We start from the raw sequence: 19910 nt of genomic DNA, 5'->3' as shown, positions 1-19910 counted from the left end.
TTTAGCTCAACAACTATAATAATAATAATAAAAACCAAAAAATCACTTGCATGCTGGCTCAATGCTTAACCGGTATAATAGAGAAAAATGTGAAAAAGTTGTCCTTATCAATTTTTCCCCCTTATTGCGTAAAAAAAAAAAAAAAAAAAAAAAAAAAATGTTTTTGAAGTATATATTTCAAAAAAGATAGTATGAATGAACTTTGTGTAAATTTTTGCGGTAAACAGCTTTAATGCATCAAACCGCATAGAAAAAATGCTGCCCTTTTCTCTTTTAAAAAGTTTTTGAAAAAAAACGACAAGTCTTGTGTACTTATAATGTATGAAATAAATGAATTTCTCGTGTTTAATATTATTTTTATACTATGGAGCATTTTGTTCAATATATGGGAAATTTTAAGCAAACACAAAATTTAAAAAATATATTAAAAGAAAATATTAGGAATAACGTCCATAATATCTATTTATGTAAAAGTTAACAATATTAAAAATAACAAAAAAAAATTTTTTTACGGAAATAATAGAAACAACATCCGATACTTCATAACTTCTTAAAAATATCTCCGAGGAGAGGGGGGAAATAATAATTGTAGAATACTTATTTAATTAAAATAAATTGTTTTGGAATTTTAATAATGGGTCAGTATTTTCCATCCAGTTTTGAATATTACTGCTCAAAATTCACATTTTCGCTCTAGTAACATATGTAATGATTGCTTTGGCGTTCGAAGGAAGAAAAAGGGGGAGAGAATAGCACATATACATCGTTTTAAATAAAAGAGACCCATTAAAGCTTAAGATCATAAGAGTAATAGAAGGTAACAGTTAGGTGCCTTTTTCATAGTATGCAAAACCATTTTCGCTAATTATGTCGATAACCTAATGAACTGAAAATAAAAGCAAGAAAAAAATTTTGGCGAAAACATTTTATATTTATACATATATGCAATAAATTAGATATGGGGATTTAATATTTCTCCTCTGAAGTCCGTTTTTGATTACTAATAAAAGTTTGATTTTCATTAGTTTTCAACGATGATTCATATCACTTATGAAAAATAAAAGCGATTTCTCATGTTCGATAAAAGTTAACGATTCATAAATAAAAATTCCAGTTTTATAATAAATTTCACTAATTTTTCCCGACCTCACGGAATTCCCCGACGATTCCCGGTTTTCTTTGGTTCTCGGTCGTCTGGCCACACTGTAATCACACATTACACAGACATATATAAACACATACATTTACACAAATATGTATATACAAACATATATACACAAACATTTACACAAACAAGTATATACAAACATATATACACACACATTTACACAAATATGTATACACAAACAAGTATATACAAACATATATACACACACATTTACACAAATATGTACACACAAACATGTACACAAACAAGTATATACAAACATATATACACACAAATTTATATACAAACATATATACACACACATGTACACACAAACATGTAAATACACATACATGTACACACAAACATGTAAATACACATACATGTACACAAACATACATGTACACACAAACATGTAAATACACATACATGTACACACAAACATGTAAATACACATACATGTACACACAAACATGTAAATACACATATATGTACACAAACATGTATTTACACATACATGTACACATAAATGTACACAAATATGAATAAACAAATATATATACACAAACGTGTATAAACAAACATATATACACAAACAAGTATAAACAAACATATATACACATACATGTATACAAACATGTATATACATACATATATACACATACATGTACACAAACATGTATATACAGACATATATACACATACATGTACACAAACATGTATATACAGACATATATACAGATACATGTATATACAGACATATATACAGATACATGTATATACAGACATATATACAGATACATGTATATACAGACATATATACAGATACATGTATATACAGACATATATATACAGACATATATATACATACATGTACACAAACATGTATATACAAACATATATACACATACATGTACATACAAACATATATACACATACATGTACACAAACATATATACACATACATGTACACAAACATATATACACATACATGTACACAAACATATATACACATACATTTACACAAACATATATACACATACATGTATATACAAACATATATACACATACATGTATATACAAACATATATACACATACATGTACACAGACATGTATATACAAACATATATACACATACTTGTATATACAAACATATATACACATACATGTACACAGACATGTATATACAAACATATATACACATACTTGCATATACAAACATATATACACATACATGTACACAGACATGTATATACAAACATATATACACATACATGTACACAAACGTGTATATACAAACATATATACACATACATGTACACAAACGTGTATATACAAACATATATACACATACATGTACACTACACAGACATGTATATACAAACATATATACACATACATGTACACAAACGTGTATATACAAACATATATACACATACATGTACACTACACAGACATGTATATACAAACATATATACACATACATGTACACTACACAGACATGTATATACAAACATATATACACATACATGTACACTACACAGACATGTATATACAAACATATATACACATACATGTACACTACACAGACATGTATATACAAACATATATACACATACATGTACACTACACAGACATGTATATACAAACATATATACACATACATGTACACTACACAGACATGTATATACAAACATATATACACATACGTGTACACTACACAGACATGTATATACAAACATATATACACATACGTGTACACTACACACACATGTATATACAAACATATATACACATACATGTACACTACACAGACATGTATATACAAACATATATACACATACATGTACACTACACAGACATGTATATACAAACATATATACACATACATGTACGCAAACATGTATACACAAACATATATACATTTATATATAAATGTATATACAAACATGTTTATACATATAGGTACACAAATATGTTTACACACGCACGTACACAATATATATAGACATACATGTACACAAATATACATACATATACTTATTTTTCACCCTACAAATAAAGGTGTAAAAATTCCTAATACCCACGAAATAATTTCCGAAGATACCACAGATACCTTTTCCTGAACCGACTAGAATCAAAGAAATCGCTAAAAAACTGTTAGTAAACGGACTAAGGGGAGAAAACTTCAGACACTTTTTTTTCTTCTTGTGTTTCAAAGTAAGCACGCGTGTTTCATGGGACCTCCCCGTGTCCCAACTAAACCCTCTGGTGAAAAAAATATAATTAAATTGCAAATTTTTTTTCCGCCATTCATTTGCATAATTATGTTTATATTATATATATATATATATATATATATAGAAGAAATGAAGTCCAAGCATCTTTTTAATCGTTATTGTTCTGTTCAAAAATTTTAACTCTAATGTGGATTTTTTTCAAGATTGTAATAGCGCGAGCAACTAAACACTGCATTTTTTAACAATCCACAGTAAGACATTTTTCAACATAAATCCAATATCCGTTTTACGATAAATAACCTTTAAGAATACGGCTTTAACATTTTGAATTAATATAGAATTTGAAACAAAAAGAAAAGAAAATCAATTCTAGTGGTCCTCCCGAAACTCTCACCCTTCTCTCTAATAAAGATGTGATTACCTATCTTTCCGCATAAAATTGTGGACCCTTGGCAAGCCGTGAACGCCACGAGTGCTCACATTTTTATTTTCAGAATTCCGCATATTAACATTTTCGGCTTCGTAATATAAGAAGGAAAATTGAGTATGTCTTTTGGAAGCAGTTCGTCGACCTATTTAGACAAAAGTTTGAACGTAAATTTACAATTTTAGCAACAAATTACATGTTAAATTTCATTTATTGAAATCAAGGCGATTTTGAATTACTCTGTTTACAAGCCCGCGAATGTATAGACGGACTGTTCAATTTCCTTGGCGAATCTGATTCGATATCGGTTTGTACTTCAGATGCTAAAACAGTGTACCAAATTTTATTCGGCTATTTCTTTACATTTTGATGCCATTGCATTCATTTGCACTAAGACAATCAGACAGACTTCCTGTCAATCAATTTATTTAAATATTTCACAGAAACCTACAAATTTAAAGTAAAAATTCCATACCATTCTAGTAGTTCTAAGCCATTTTAGTTCACAGACAGATAGGCATTATTCAAAAAAGTGCATTTTTCAAACTCAAAAAAAGCTAAAATGTGAAGATACATAAAAATCTGAAATTCGAATTTTTTTTGATATTTACAATGCATTCTCTTAATGTATTTCGAATGTCAAAAATGGGAAAAATAATAAAATAAAAAAAAACAGTAAACAGCCATTCTCATTTAGCAATTCTTTCTTTCTTTTTCTTTTCTTTCTTTTGTCGGATGATACTGGATAAGTAATTTCTATGATTTGGTAATCGGTATCTGATGAGGCATGGATGGTAGCGTTCTGGGGGGTCTCGACTTCCTAACAGAGGCACAGCGAGGGATTGTGTAATCTTCATAATTTTATAAACATTTTGATTCAATTTCATAACCGCTAGAAAGTACATATTGACGCAGCTGTCTTTACAATAAGTCATTCAAAGCAAAATTTAGAAGCGTGGAATTAATTGAATTCATGTATTTTGTTAAGACATGAATAACGTATGTAAGTACTAAAATTTTCAGAGAATTTAATCTCATTTGCTACTTTCTATTTATATGAAAATGGCTTTTCGGTTCGAAATTTCTTTTTATATACTTCCTATACGAGAAAATAAGAAGGGACGTAGGTTTTTAGCTTGATGAAGAAGATCAAGAGTGAATAATCAAGGAATGCTCCGGATGACGAAATCAAAAAAAATGTTGTTGGAAAGGGTGGAAACGATGACTTACAGACATAAAAATTTTTCCTTTTAAGATACAAATTTTTACATTATGTTGATTATAAATAACTGAAACACATATGACCTAGTGTCTAAATAAGAGATAGAAATAAAAAAAAAAATATGTAGATAAATCGGATTGAACATTCAACTGGTACCATTTAACACTTACATAGGCAAGATGTCACACTGTAAATACATAGGCAAGATGTCACACTGTACCTACATAGGCATGATGTCACTCTGTACTTACATAGACAACCTACATATGCTACATAGGCAAGATGTCACTCTGTACCTACATAGACAGGTTACATTGGCAAGATGTCACTCCTCCAAACCAGAATCTTAAATTATTCCAAACTTTTATTAAAGTAAAGAAATCGATAGTATTCTTCGCCGCCGATATCTTTTCTTTCACTTCGTCTAGATCCCTAATGGTGGCATAAAATTATGAAATTTGATACATCGTACAAGAAAAACGCCTAAGAAGTAACGTCTGAAGATTTTGGGACGAATTCGGCAATCATCTGGATAGTACTCGTAATGCATACACAAAATATTTACACTTATAATAACATTGAAGTAACTATGATACTTTCTGAATAATGTACAGATTTTGTTCCATAATGCTTCCTGTATTTCATAAAGAATTATTAAGACACACCCTGCTTATGCTTCGCCCATTCACAGCAGAATCTATTAAGACGCAAACTTTTAAGGTAAATGAAATGCTTAAATTATTTCATTGATTTAAGAGTGAACCTGATGATACCAACAAGAGGTTCAATTTATGCTACTAATAAAATAATTTCGCATAAAAAAAAAGAGACCAAGAGGCGGGGTTTTTTTTTCCCCTCTTTTTAACCCTTTAAAGGGCTATTTTTTTCTAGTCATATTATGTTAAAATATTTTAGACTTGAAATTAGAATAAGAAGAGATTCATTTAGCTTATTAGATAAATTTAATTAATTAATTTGGTTAATTAATAATTGAGTATCAAATCAAGACACATCATTTTGTGTAAAATAAAGAACTAAAGCATCTAAGTTTCTGTCTTTCTAAAAAAATTTGTCAGAACTTATGCCAACCTACATAAATTCATACAAAGATTGATAAATTTGGTGGGAAGCATACTTCCCACGGCCCTAGAAAGGGTTAATCAAAAGCCCACGATTATTAGGAATTCATATCGAAACAATAGACAGAGTATAACATATGTAAACTACCGATTATTAACAGAATTCAGCGGTATAGAATTGATCGAAAAGAAATATAAATCAACACGAAAAAAAATTATATTTTCATTTACAGAAAGAAGCCAACATATAATAACTTAATAAATAGATTTCTGTACTTATATAAGTTAAATGGTATATTTTATTGCAAAAAAAACCGGTCATTTGTGTTTTTTTATGTTAAACACCTTTTTTATTTATGACTAGTCTTTTTTTTTTTTTAATATTTTGAGAATAATAACCGCGAACGTTTCAAATTTTATTACATTTTTTACAATCTTATTAGTAATTATCAATTTCTCTTTTACATTTAAATGAATTCGAATTTTTAAATCAAAGTTAAGAAGAAATCTTCTTAAAGCTACCACGATAAATAGTGATAAATATGAAATAATGATTTGCCATGTCCGAAAAACACCAACATAGCCCCATAGAAATGCGCTATTTAAATGCCGATAAATTAAATAGAAAATGAATTGATGATAAATCAATTTAGCATCAAATATAACTCTTTTTCTCACACGCCTTTTGGTAAAATAAAAATAACACATTTGTTTACATATGGGATGCCTTCTAACGACAACCACGTGCCTTCCAGCAATGTTAACAAGAATTACAACCATTTTAGATATCGCACAACCTGTAAATAACCTCAATTCTAACTATGGTCACAGGTGTCAATCCATAAATAATTAAATCAATTCTAAGAAATACGAGGAAAATGTACTCTTATAATAGAATTTAAAGAATCTTCACACAGCTGTCGTAGTATCAATAGATTATCAAAAGAAGATTACATTTATATTTAACCCCTTCACATACAATGATGAGCCAGCCTCGCGCATGGAATTACTGAATTTTTAATTTTAAATCAGCAATTAGGTTAAAGAATTAAGTAATTGAAATGCAAAAATCACTTAAAAACGTCACAATTTCTCAAATGACCATGTAATTTTTTAAGCATTAAAATAATAATAAATATGACAAACAGGATGTGTCATCTCATTAGGATGGTAAGTAAATTCGTAGGTCAAAGGGTTAATGTAATAAATAGGACTAAAGGTTAATGTAATAAATTTATCTGACGATATAAATTCATCTTACTTCTTGGTATTAATGAACTAATATATGCAAAATAATATATTAAAGTATTTATGTCATAAATTAAAACCACAAGCGCAATCCTTTCATAAACGAGAAATATGTTGGATAATAGTACACATACTACTATCAACACAAAACTGTCATAGAATCTGAATTATTATATCATAAGTCTACTATAAGAGCAAGAAATGAAAGTTAAATTGGTTACATATTGTCAAAAAAGTGCATAAATTACAATCACAAATGCATTCCTTCCATAAACGAAAAAATCTTTCGGATAGTAGTATACATATACCACTATCAACACAAAGCTGGCAGAGAATCTGAACTATCATAATACATCTACTGTCAGAGCGAAAAATGAAAGTAAAATTGGTTATATATTGTCAAGAAAGTGCATTTTATCAAGAATATAATGATTTACCTCAAATTCATCCCTCTCTTCAAGAATATCCGGAAATCTGCCGGCGCCTAAAGGCAAAATCGGAGCTCGGAACATCCCCAAACAGATCGCAAACCTCTCTGTCAACGCACAGTAAGTTAATAGAGAGGCGTCTGCTAGCAGCTGATCGAGTGCACTATCGAATCCAACAAATAAACAAAAGAAAATAGAAAAAAAAAGAAAAAAAAACCTAAGAAACTACAAGAAAAGACGCAAGTAAAGAGAGACAGAAAGAAGAAGAGGGATAAAGGGAAGAAAGCATCTCAACCACTTGTCGCTTTTATGTGTGTGACATCCCGTAGTAACAGCTGTACTAGAAGGTACGTTGTGGGCAAGCATTGGAAAATCTCGACTCGCACGTTTCCACAAACGCTGTCAGGCAATTGACGGTGATGTGACGTATGAGCACGAGAATGGCTACGTGGGCTGATACGTGGAGGTTAATGACAAAATGTTATCCAATTTTGATGTATGATTATCTCATAATGGTATTTGCCAGCTTAATATCATAGTACGGTAAGTATATTGGAATGTAGGATTTATATCAATTATTTATAGATAGGTGACTACATTAAAATGTCGATATTCTACCAGATTACATCGAAAAGTTAAAAAAAAATTATCGAAGTATCAAACATTTTTTTATTCAATAATTTTTAAACAGTTTTCTTTATAAATCCCCATTAAATTTTCTACCTATATCACTTTTTTGAAAAGCTATATCCATTTTTATAATTGCATAAATTGTGTTTTAATACAATTTTATATCTTTACATGACATTTTCTAAAATTATAAATTCTGATTAAAAAAAAAAATTTTAAGAAAGCCCTGATAAATGAAAATCAAAAGCAGATTCTTTGTTGAAAATTAGAAAATAATTTCTCAATATCTTCTGCAGTTTCTGAATAACAAAATAAGCTATTAGTTCATTTTAAAAGATTTTATAGTTTATCTTAATGCAACATAATTTGAAAATTTCCTGTTATTTATTAATAGAATCCTAGTATCTAAAGATTAAATAAAAAAATACAACACATTTCTTAGTTTAGTAACCAGATAATATTTTTCTTATGTTATCTACAAGATTTTGAACAATCATTAAATAAATTTCTAAACCAATCTTTTTTTTTTTTTTTCGCTTTATACTTTTTTAAAACTTTTTTCCCCTCCCACCTTCCTTCCCAAAAAATCATATTCTCTCCAATTTCCAAACACCTTTGGTTTTTATCTGACCTTTCTATTTCATTATTTGATCAATCAATTTTATGTAAAAGTTTTAAAATTATAACTTTCCCAAAAAAAATCATTCTTAATACAATCGAATGCTTTAAGAAATGCTTATTTTAACAGAAAAATATTTCATCGCCCTTCCCGGCATAAAATTTGAGGAAATTTTACATAATCAAATGAGACATTTTTAATAAAAGTTCAATATATATATATTCTTAGTTTGTTAGAACTTTGAAATCTGCATCACTGCATTTCTAATAAGAAACAATTTTATTATTTAATTGAAAATAAAAAAGAATAATAAAGAAATTGTAAATTCAAAGAATACCATCAAACAAACAAATTGGAAAACATACCGGAAAAATTTTCCAAACATTCATCAAATATAAATTATATTTTTATGGATATATTAGCGGTTTTGACTAATTAATAAATTCCCATTAAAATTGAATTGACGAAAGTGCATAAATGGGTGCATAAATTTTTTAATTAAATATCTCCCCTTACAAAATTTAATCTAAAAACATTCACTATGAAGCATTTCCAAATAGATTCCTCCTCCCCCTCCCTCCCAAAAAGGAGAAAAAATAAGTAAAGAGAAGGTTTAAAAAAACACTGATAAAAGATGTTCTTAATAGAGGAGGGAAAAAGCAAGAAAATCTCATTTTATTAATTCAAAATATATGTCCTAATAAATGATAGATTGTTTACTTCTCGACATCATAGAATCAGATTTTTTTTAAAAATCATGATAAAACTAAAAAAACTTATTAAAGAAAAATATGCGGCACATTTCGAGTTCTTGTAAACATCTTATCGAATTTCACGGTCAGTGATTCTTTCATGGCGGAAAAAAAATCCTTAAAATAAAGAAGTCAGGAATATATATATATATAAATCGGACACCAAAAATTTACTCTAGTACTTTTAAGACATTAGATCCTCAACTCGTTTTGTTTATTTACGAACGTATTTCTTCCCTCCTTACACAAATTAACTTACATTTTCAAGCTACATTATTTCATTCTTCAGATAAAACAGAAAATCGATTTTTTTTTTTAATGGATAGCTATTCTAGATAGATGGATAGAACTGCCCGATCACCAAAAGCGGCTATAAAATAAAATAGAATACATAAAAGTAAATGCAATCGATTAAATTTGCTACCTTAAAATCTGATTTAAAGTAACGCAGCATCTATCGGGCAAAATTTTTAGATATTCTAAAAAAACCATCTCATTCTGTAAAAATGTTATGTTAATTCGACGAATGTTTGCATTCGAAGCAAATTTAATGTGCATAAGTTGGATATAAAATGATCTAGCATTCACTCACACTAAACAAATCTTTTTTAAATAATATTTACAGCAGGTGGACAGCAGAAGGGGGGGATGAAATGAGTAGAGGTCCTCAACGCGTCAATCTTAGAGAATGCCATGAAGAAAAAGCCTCGGTATGTGTTCCTTTAAAAGCCAACACTCTTCCACATATTTTAATTATTGCTAAAAACAGATTTTTTTTATTTGCATTTACAACTGTTTATAACATTTTGTTCATAATATATAAGTTACTTTTTTATATCTGAAATACGAATATTTGCTCTTCTGTTGTCGGTAAATTATCTACCAGTGTGTCTTCAAGTCATTTTCCGGTTCACATCTTTCCAGCAGTAAGAAAATGCTTACAGGAAAGACGCGTATACAGAGTTCGTACTTTTCCAAGCTTTACAAACAAAAGAGAAAACGCGACCTGTTTCGACAATCTAGTTGTATTTTATAGGCAATGCGATACCTTTCCATCTTTCTAAATTTTCGAGTGATATGACAAAAAACAAATATTTTTTAAAGAAATTATTCAAAAAATTCTAAAAATAATTTTTTAAAACTATTTTTTTTTAAAGTATTAAAATTTTGAAATTAAAAATCACGAAAAAATCTTAATAAAATGCATTAAGGATTGATTCTTGAAAGAAAACTTTGCAACAATCAGAATAGCACTAATTATTCAAGACCGCCAAATCTGCAAAGTAAAATAAAATGCACACAGGCAAAACGGAGTTTTACAGTCCCTATTGCGGCCTATAACCCATCTCTTATCAAATAGAAAATAAAAATATTTTTATTCATATTCTTCTTTTTCTCAACTGTTTTGGCTCCTCTTTCCAAATATTTCGCTTTAATATTTTCGTCAAGGGAACATTTCTGTTTAAGAGACATTATCTCATTTCTTAATAAAATTCTCTATTTAGAAAACAATTATTCAGATAAAATGCTTGTCTTTTAGAGAAGAAAATAAAAATATTCTGGAATTCATTTTAAATGATTTGCCGTAACACTATGCCGTTCAGTCACACTACATTATTGTTCCAAGAATTTTTATAATGTGAGAACCTGATGTTGTGTTGTTTTGAAGTTCGAAATCGCGTAGGCAATGAATAAAGCATAAATGGCAATTTTCATCATCATCTTTTAATCGCATATATTTTTTACCAGCTTTTACCAGTATTGCATTATTATTATGTATGCTTCTTTGAAAGCAGATGCGTTTTTAAAAGGTTGACCTGCTTTTACCAGTATTGCTTTATTATTGCGTATGCCTCTGTGACAGCAGCCGCGTTTTTAAAAGGTTGACGTAGAACTATGACATCATAGTTCTACGTCATGTTATTTCATCTCAAAATCGGTCGAGCTCCAAAACTTTGTTTGCCAGCTAGAAAAATTGAAAACGAAAGTTTAAAAAATTATCATTATATATGGAGAGAGGGATATAGATCGATAGAAAAATCTCGTGATTGTTTCAAACCGGTTTAAACTGGTTAATGACTAAAGACAAATAATGACTTAAAAATAATTATGTTCTCACATGATGACTTGAAATTTGCGATCGCAGATTTCATTTTTTAATTTTAATTTTAATTATTTATTATTGATTAATTATTTTATGAAAATTATTATTTTACTAATTTATTATTTTATGAAAATTAAAATTTATGAATTCCCGAAAACCTCGAAAAACCAATAGTACAGAAATCTTACCAGCGCCAAAGAAAATAATCTCAATCAGACGTGTATTTTGGCACAGTATTAACTGGAAAAGGAGGTGTTAAGTAGACATCAAATGTGACATTTATTAGGGTTAAATGCAGAGAATTAACCAAGTGACATTAATTTTAGGATTTTTGTTTAATTAAAGCCCATAATTTTTCAAAAGCTTTTGCAGTACAATCCGTATCCGAGTACAGGTCAGTTGCCACACTAAATGCTACAGTTTCACTTGTACGAAAAATTCAAAATATAATACGAGTATTTTCAAAAAATGTTTGTTTCTATTTTCGCGAATTAAACTATGTATGTGAATGTGCTTGACTAACAAAGATTTACATTAATTTATGTTTTATTAAAAAATATTGCTCATTATTTTTTACATGAAATATGAATATCCCAACTCAAACGGAACACTTTTTTTCGAAAACTAATCAAAACTTAATCTAAAGAAACATCTTTTTCAAACTTCAATAAACATTATAATATAAATGAACTTTGGCACACAACTTTATAAATTTTATTCATCATATAAACAAACCGCAAGAAGAAAAAAATTCTATAAAATATATTTTCTAGTAGTTTAAAATAAATATTTGTACAGGTTCATTATAATTACATTAATTTGATGAGCATCTTTATTTAAAATGAAACGTGAACACGAATTGTGCCTTTTTAAATTAAAAGGTATTTTCAGTTAACCAATTACAAACAAAGTATATAGAAACATGCCTTTACAACGGACGTTATAAGGAAAATCAAGCACATAAAATATTGCATCCTCTCATCATACAACCAAATCACAGGAAGCAGAATTAATACTTGTACAGATTAATTACAATGATATCAGTTTGAAGTGCATCTTTATTGAAAATGAAATGTGAATTCGAATTGTAGGATTTCAAATTAAACGGTATTTTCAGCGAACCAATTGCACACTAAGTGTATAAAACTATGCCTTTTCAATAGTCACTATAAATGAAAATCAAGCACAGATTAACTTTTGCATCCTATCATCATTTAACCAAATCAAAAGAAGGTATAATACTTGTATGATTAATTATGTCAATTTGATGGGCAATTTTATTCAAAATGAAATGTAAAATCGAATTGTAGGTTTTCAAATTAAACGGTATTTTCATCAAACCATTTACAAACTAAGCATACAGAAAAATGCCTTTCCAACCGACGCTATAAATGAAAATCCTGCACTCATTAACATTTGCTTCCTCATCATCATACAACCAAATCACAGGAAGCAGAATTAATACCTGCATTGATTGATTATATTAATTTAATGTGGAATTTTATTCAAAATGAAATGTAAAATGGAATTGTAGGATTTCAAATTAAACGCTATTTTCAGCGAACCAACTACAAACTAAGCATACAGAAACATGCCTTTCCAACCGACGCTATAAATGAAAATCCTGCACTCATTAACATTTGCTTCCTCATCATCATACAACCAAATCATAGGAAGCAGAATTAATACTTGCATAGATTGATTATATTAATTTAATGTGCAATTTTATTCAAAATGAAATGTAAAATCGAATTGTAGGATTTCAAATTAAACGGTATTTTCAGCGAACCAACTACAAACTAAAAATACAGAAACATACCTTTCCAACCGACGCTATAAATGAAAATCCTGCACTCATCAACATTTGCTTCCTCATCATCATACAACCAAATCATAGGAAGCAGAATTAATACTTGCATAGATTGATTATATTAATTTAATGTGCAACTTTATTCAAAATGAAATGTAAAATCGAATTGTAGGATTTCAAATTAAACGGTATTTTCAGCAAACCATTTACAAACTAAGCATACAGAAACATGCCTTTCCAACCGACGCTATAAATGAAAATCCTGCACTCATTAACATTTGCTTCCTCCTCATCATCATACAACCAAATCATAGGAAGCAGAATTAATACTTGCATAGATTGATTATATTAATTTAATGTGCAACTTTATTCAAAATGAAATGTAAAATCGAATTGTAGGATTTCAAATTAAACGGTATTTTCAGCAAACCATTTACAAACTAAGCATACAGAAACATGCCTTTCCAACCGACGCTATAAATGAAAATCCTGCACTCATTAACATTTGCTTCCTCCTCATCATCATACAACCAAATCATAGGAAGCAGAATTAATACTTGCATAGATTGATTATATTAATTTAATGTGCAACTTTATTCAAAATGAAATGTAAAATCGAATTGTAGGATTTCAAATTAAACGGTATTTTCAGCGAACCAACTACAAACTAAAAATACAGAAACATGCCTTTCCAACCGACGCTATAAATGAAAATCCTGCACTCATTAACATTTGCTTCCTCCTCATCATCATACAACCAAATCATAGGAAGTAGAATTAATACTTGCATAGATTGATTATATTAATTTAATGTGCAACTTTATTCAAAATGAAATGTAAAATCGAATTGTAGGATTTCAAATTAAACGGTATTTTCAGCGAACCAACTACAAACTAAAAATACAGAAACATACCTTTCCAATAGACGCTATAAATGAAAATCCTGCACTCATCAACATTTGCTTCCTCATCATCATACAACCAAATCACAGGAAGCAGAATTAATACCTGCATAGATTTATTATATTAATTTAATGTGCAACTTTATTCAAAATGAAATGTAAAATCGAATTGTAGGATTTCAAATTAAGCGGTATTTTCAGCAAACCATTTACAAACTAAGCATACAGAAACATGCCTTTCCAACCGACGCTATAACTGAAAATCACGCACACATCACCATTTGCGTCCTCATGAACATACCACCAAATCATAGGAAGCAGAATTAATACTTGCATAGATTAACTATATTAATTTGGTGATCACTTAATTTAAAATGAATTGTGAATTCGAATTGTACGATTTAAAATTAAACGGAATTTCCAGTGAACCAATTACATACTAAGCGTATGTAAATATGCCTTTTGAATGGTCGCTATAAATAAAAATCCCACAATCATCAAATTTTGCACCCTATCACTATACAGCCAAATCACAGGAAGCAAAATTAATAGTTGCATAGATTAATTATATTAATTTGATATACAACATTATTTAAAATGTGAATTCCAATTGTGCGATTTCAAATTAAACGATATTTTCAGCAAACCATTTACAAACTAAGCATACAGAAACATGCCTTTCCAACCGACGCTATAACTGAAAATCACGCACACATCAACATTTCCATCCTCATCAACATACAACCAAATCCTAGGAAGCAAAATTAATACTTCTGTACATTAATTATATAAATTTGGTGATCAACTTTATTTAAAATGAAATTTGAATTCAAATTAAACGGGACTTTCAGTGAACTAATTATAAATTACGCAAACAGAAACATGTCTTTCATACAGACACTCTTAATGAAAATCGCGCACACATGAATTTTTGCATCCAAACAACCCAATCGCAGGAAGCAGAATTCACCGTTTCTTCACTATACTTCCGCTTCGCTTTTTTCTCGAACAGACAGTCGTAGCGGCAAGAAGGCAACCTTGAGGACACCGTCTCACAGACGAACTATAAATGGGCCAACAAAGACAAGAACAAATGATCATCTTCATCGCGAGTAGTAGTGAGTGGGAAATGCAAGGTCAGTTTCGCGCAGCACTGACATACTTTTTGCTGCTGGCGCTTTGTTTAGCCAGCACCTGGAGACGCTCCAAAACAGACTAGGGGGATCAATGGATTTGCGATTAGTTCTAACCCATCTACAGGTTCAGAAATATCAGGGGTGAGTAAAAGACGAAAAAAGGATTTCCTCGTGGCGGTGCAAATCATGACGTCAATTAACTCTCTAGAATACATTCCTCTAAGCTTTTAATTTCTTATATACGAAGAGAAACGATTGTGATCCTCAAAGAACTAGCAATAGATATATTGAATCCCCACGTTTTAAACCTTTCTAAATTCGAAAAACATTCTTTCACGATTTTTAATTTTCATGATTTTAAAGAAATAGATTAATTTTATCAAGATTCCTATGGCAATGCTATGGCGCGCGCAGTGCAACTAGGAGGATAAAAAGAAGGAAAGAAGAACGAGAGAAAACATTTTTAACTTATATAGTTTTAGAAAGGAATTTGCTGATACAATGTTATGGTTCGACACATGCTAAAAAGTCATTGTGAGAAAATAAAAACCCATACAGCTCAAATGTTACAATGATTAACGATTTCGTGCAATTAGAATATATTATTTTAAGAATACGAATATATATATATATATATATATTCAGTAAATAAATTTAATGAATTAGCTTTATTTATTTATTAGCTAGCTGATTTCCACGGCTTTTAAAATATTTTTTAATTCTAATCGCAACCGTTCGCATCTAAACAAAAATATTAAGTACTCATATGTACTTAAGCGCGTGTAAAAAAAACACGCAACAACTAAAAATGAATGCAGTAGCCTTCATGAAATTGGGTAGGAAAAAAAAAAAAACACGAGTTAAAATCGTCTTATTAAATATAGTGTTGTTTTTTTAATTTTATTTAAGTGCATCATGAAATTCAGAAAATGCAGTGAGTTTTGGAGAAATAACTACCGTCCGAGGAATTTTATCCTAAACATATTATTTATATTGTTAACGTCTCTCTTTCTCAATTAAACCTACAGCGATGAATAATGTATCAAAGAATAGGATTTCTCAGACTCTGTATACAATAAAGTAAAATTAAAAGTAAAACAAAAAAAAATTAATTGAAAAAAGAAATATAATATCATTGACAAATCGGCAATCTAATAATAAACTAGTTTCCGTATGGGAGCAAGCTTTGCCAAAATAATATAGTGCTATGTTTTCAAACCCAACGAGAACTAAAGTAAATTGAAAGAAGCAATTGAGCACTCCGTTCTATTTATTTACGGGATATTGAAAGCGAGTATTAAAAATAAGATCTATCGCTCCCCATGATCTGTTGTAATATTCTTAATTACTATAAATAACTATCGCAGCTTCCCCAGACCCACTTTTTTTTTCCCCTGCAGACCCCACCTTATCGACACATAATTTATGTTGCTTTTCCAAAAGCCACTTCTATCTAGCCATTTTTTATTTGTTTTTTTATTTATTTTTTTGTAATAGCTATTAAAATTATAAACCAAAAAATTAAAAATAATTGCATTTTGATAGTTAATATTTTATACAAAGAATTCAGATGTAATTATAATCAGAATTTTTTTTAAAAAAGAGGGGGGGGTGTTGTTATTTTGTGCGCAGATTTCGTTGGGTAATTAATTCCAACAATTCAACAGATTCAATTTTCTGGGTTGCGCGGACCATTTATTGTGCTGAAAATTTGGGGCCCAAAATTTAAACATGTGTTAAGTTAAAAATAAAGAGACATGCATAAGCACATAATGTATGTAGATATATGATACATGTACACACAACCCACATATCTACATATAAAATACATGTATACAAATAATACATATATACACAAACATATTTACAAACACATCTAAAACACGTGTGCACAAAAACATGTAACACGTATGCACAAACATGTAACACGGATACACAGACACATGTAACATATGTGTACACAAAAACACGTAAAACGTATGTGCACAAACCAAAGTACTGCATATACGCACAAACACACGTAATACGTATACGCACAAACATAATGCGTATATGCACAAACAAATGTAATACTCATATACATAATGTAATACGTATATACACAAACACATGTAATACGTATATGCACAAACACATGTAACGTATACACATACATGCACAAGCACACGTAATACGTATATACACAAACACACATAATACGTATATACACAAACACACATAATACGTATATACACAAACACACATAATACTTATGTACAATAACACAAGTAATACGTATATACACAAACACAAGTAATACGTATATGCACAAACACAAGTAATACGTATATGCACAAACACATGTAACATATACACATGAATGCACAAACACGTGTAACATATACACATGAATGCACAAACACGTGTAACATATACACATATATGTACAAACATATTTAATACGTATATGCACAAACACATTTAATACGTATATGCACAAACACATTTAATACGTATATGCACAAACACATTTAATACGTATATGAACAAACACATTTAATACGTATATGCACAAACACATTTAATACGTATATGCACAAACATATGAAACATATTCACATATATGCACAAACACATTTAATACGCATATACACAAACACATTTAATACGCATATGCACAAACACATTTAATACATACATGGACAAACGCATGTAATACATACATGGACAAACGCATGTAATACATATATGCACAAAGACATGTAATACATATATGCACAAACACATGTAATACATACATGGACAAACGCATGTAATACATACATGGACAAACGCATGTAATACATATATGCACAAAGACATGTAATACATATACGCACAAACACATGTAATACATATACGCTCAAACACATATAATACATATACACACGAACACAAATAATACATATATACAAGAATACAAATAATACATATATACAAGAATACAAATAATACATATATACAAGAATACAAATAATACATATATACAAGAATACAAATAATACATATATACAAGAATACAAATAATACATACAAACACAAATACAGACACATGTAAAACATATACACGAACACATTACAACATATATACAAGAACAAAAATAATACATACACATACAGACACATGTAAAGCATATACAGGAATACAAGTATAACATATACACACAAATACATATATATACACACACGTACATATGTAATACATATATACACAACACTTATACACAGACACGTGTAATGCATAGACACACGAACACATGTACTACATATATACACGGACACAAATAATACACATACACGCGAACGCATTTAATACACATACAAGCGAACACATAATACACATACATATATAACACATATGCATACGAACGCAAATATATGTTACATTTTATGTGATTAGGAGATAATCAATACTGTAGGCTCAAACCAAGAGATAACGGTTTGAGCCTCAAGTCGCTTTCTATAATGCTTGTTTCTGTATTTATGCACTATGTACATAGGTTCTCTTCCGGCCTGACTTTTCACTACCATGCAACTGCTCATAGGAGCCGCTACAATATAAATTATTTTTTGTGCGTGTATTGGGGGGGGGGGGGGGTTGATAGTTGCATGCGGTAGATCGCGTCAATTTCTCACAGATTCAATGCTTCTGTATTCTACGCAAAAGAAATGTGATGAAAACAATTTATAAAAAAAAAACGAATCATTGAAAATCGGTAAAAATTTATTTTTCTTGAAAAAGGATTTTTTTTTTTTTTTTTAGCTTTGCAAATCTTATTATAAATTAGCGAATTTCGAGGAAATTCTACATACGAAATTTCATCCACCAAGGTTGTTGAATGTGTGAGTTAACCTTGTTTCCACACATACGCAACTGATATCATTCAAAAGATGGATATTTTCACACGCGAGGACATGAGAGATCAATCAAAATCTCGAGATTTCCTTGTTTGACAATTATAAAATATTCTCATAGCTTACGTCGAATAAGAAAAGGTGAAGATCGTGTTGCTCACAAATGCAATACATTAAATTCAAATCATTTTGAAGCTCAACATTATTTTTCACCAGTAAATTTCTTTAAAAAAATCGAAGTAAGATAAATGTATACAATTAAGAAAGTTACTTAAGCTCTATAAAAATATCT

The 19910-nt window shown here is 29.4% G+C and overlaps 1 protein-coding gene across 2 annotated transcripts in view; it reads right to left on the bottom strand.

The window, feature by feature from the left end:
* The window catches only part of LOC129989276 (adenosylhomocysteinase-like 1), a 369980-nt gene that overhangs the window by 324503 nt on the left and 25567 nt on the right, over positions 1 to 19910 (bottom strand). The window contains exon 1 of one of the 2 annotated variants that reach the window (XM_056097694.1): positions 7802 to 7950. The exons of the other annotated variant lie outside the window; for it this stretch is intronic. Within the exon in view, the coding sequence (XP_055953669.1) occupies positions 7802 to 7876 (75 nt within the window). The 5' untranslated portion in view covers positions 7877 to 7950. Of the gene's footprint in view, positions 1 to 7801; positions 7951 to 19910 lie in introns of those variants that run through there. 2 annotated transcript variants of the gene reach the window in all.

Source organism: Argiope bruennichi, chromosome 10, assembly GCF_947563725.1.
Source record: "Argiope bruennichi chromosome 10, qqArgBrue1.1, whole genome shotgun sequence".
NCBI classification, from domain to species: domain Eukaryota; kingdom Metazoa; phylum Arthropoda; class Arachnida; order Araneae; family Araneidae; genus Argiope; species Argiope bruennichi.
The sequence above is the reverse complement of the archived record's forward strand: the minus strand, read 5'-3'. Positions and strand labels throughout refer to the sequence as shown.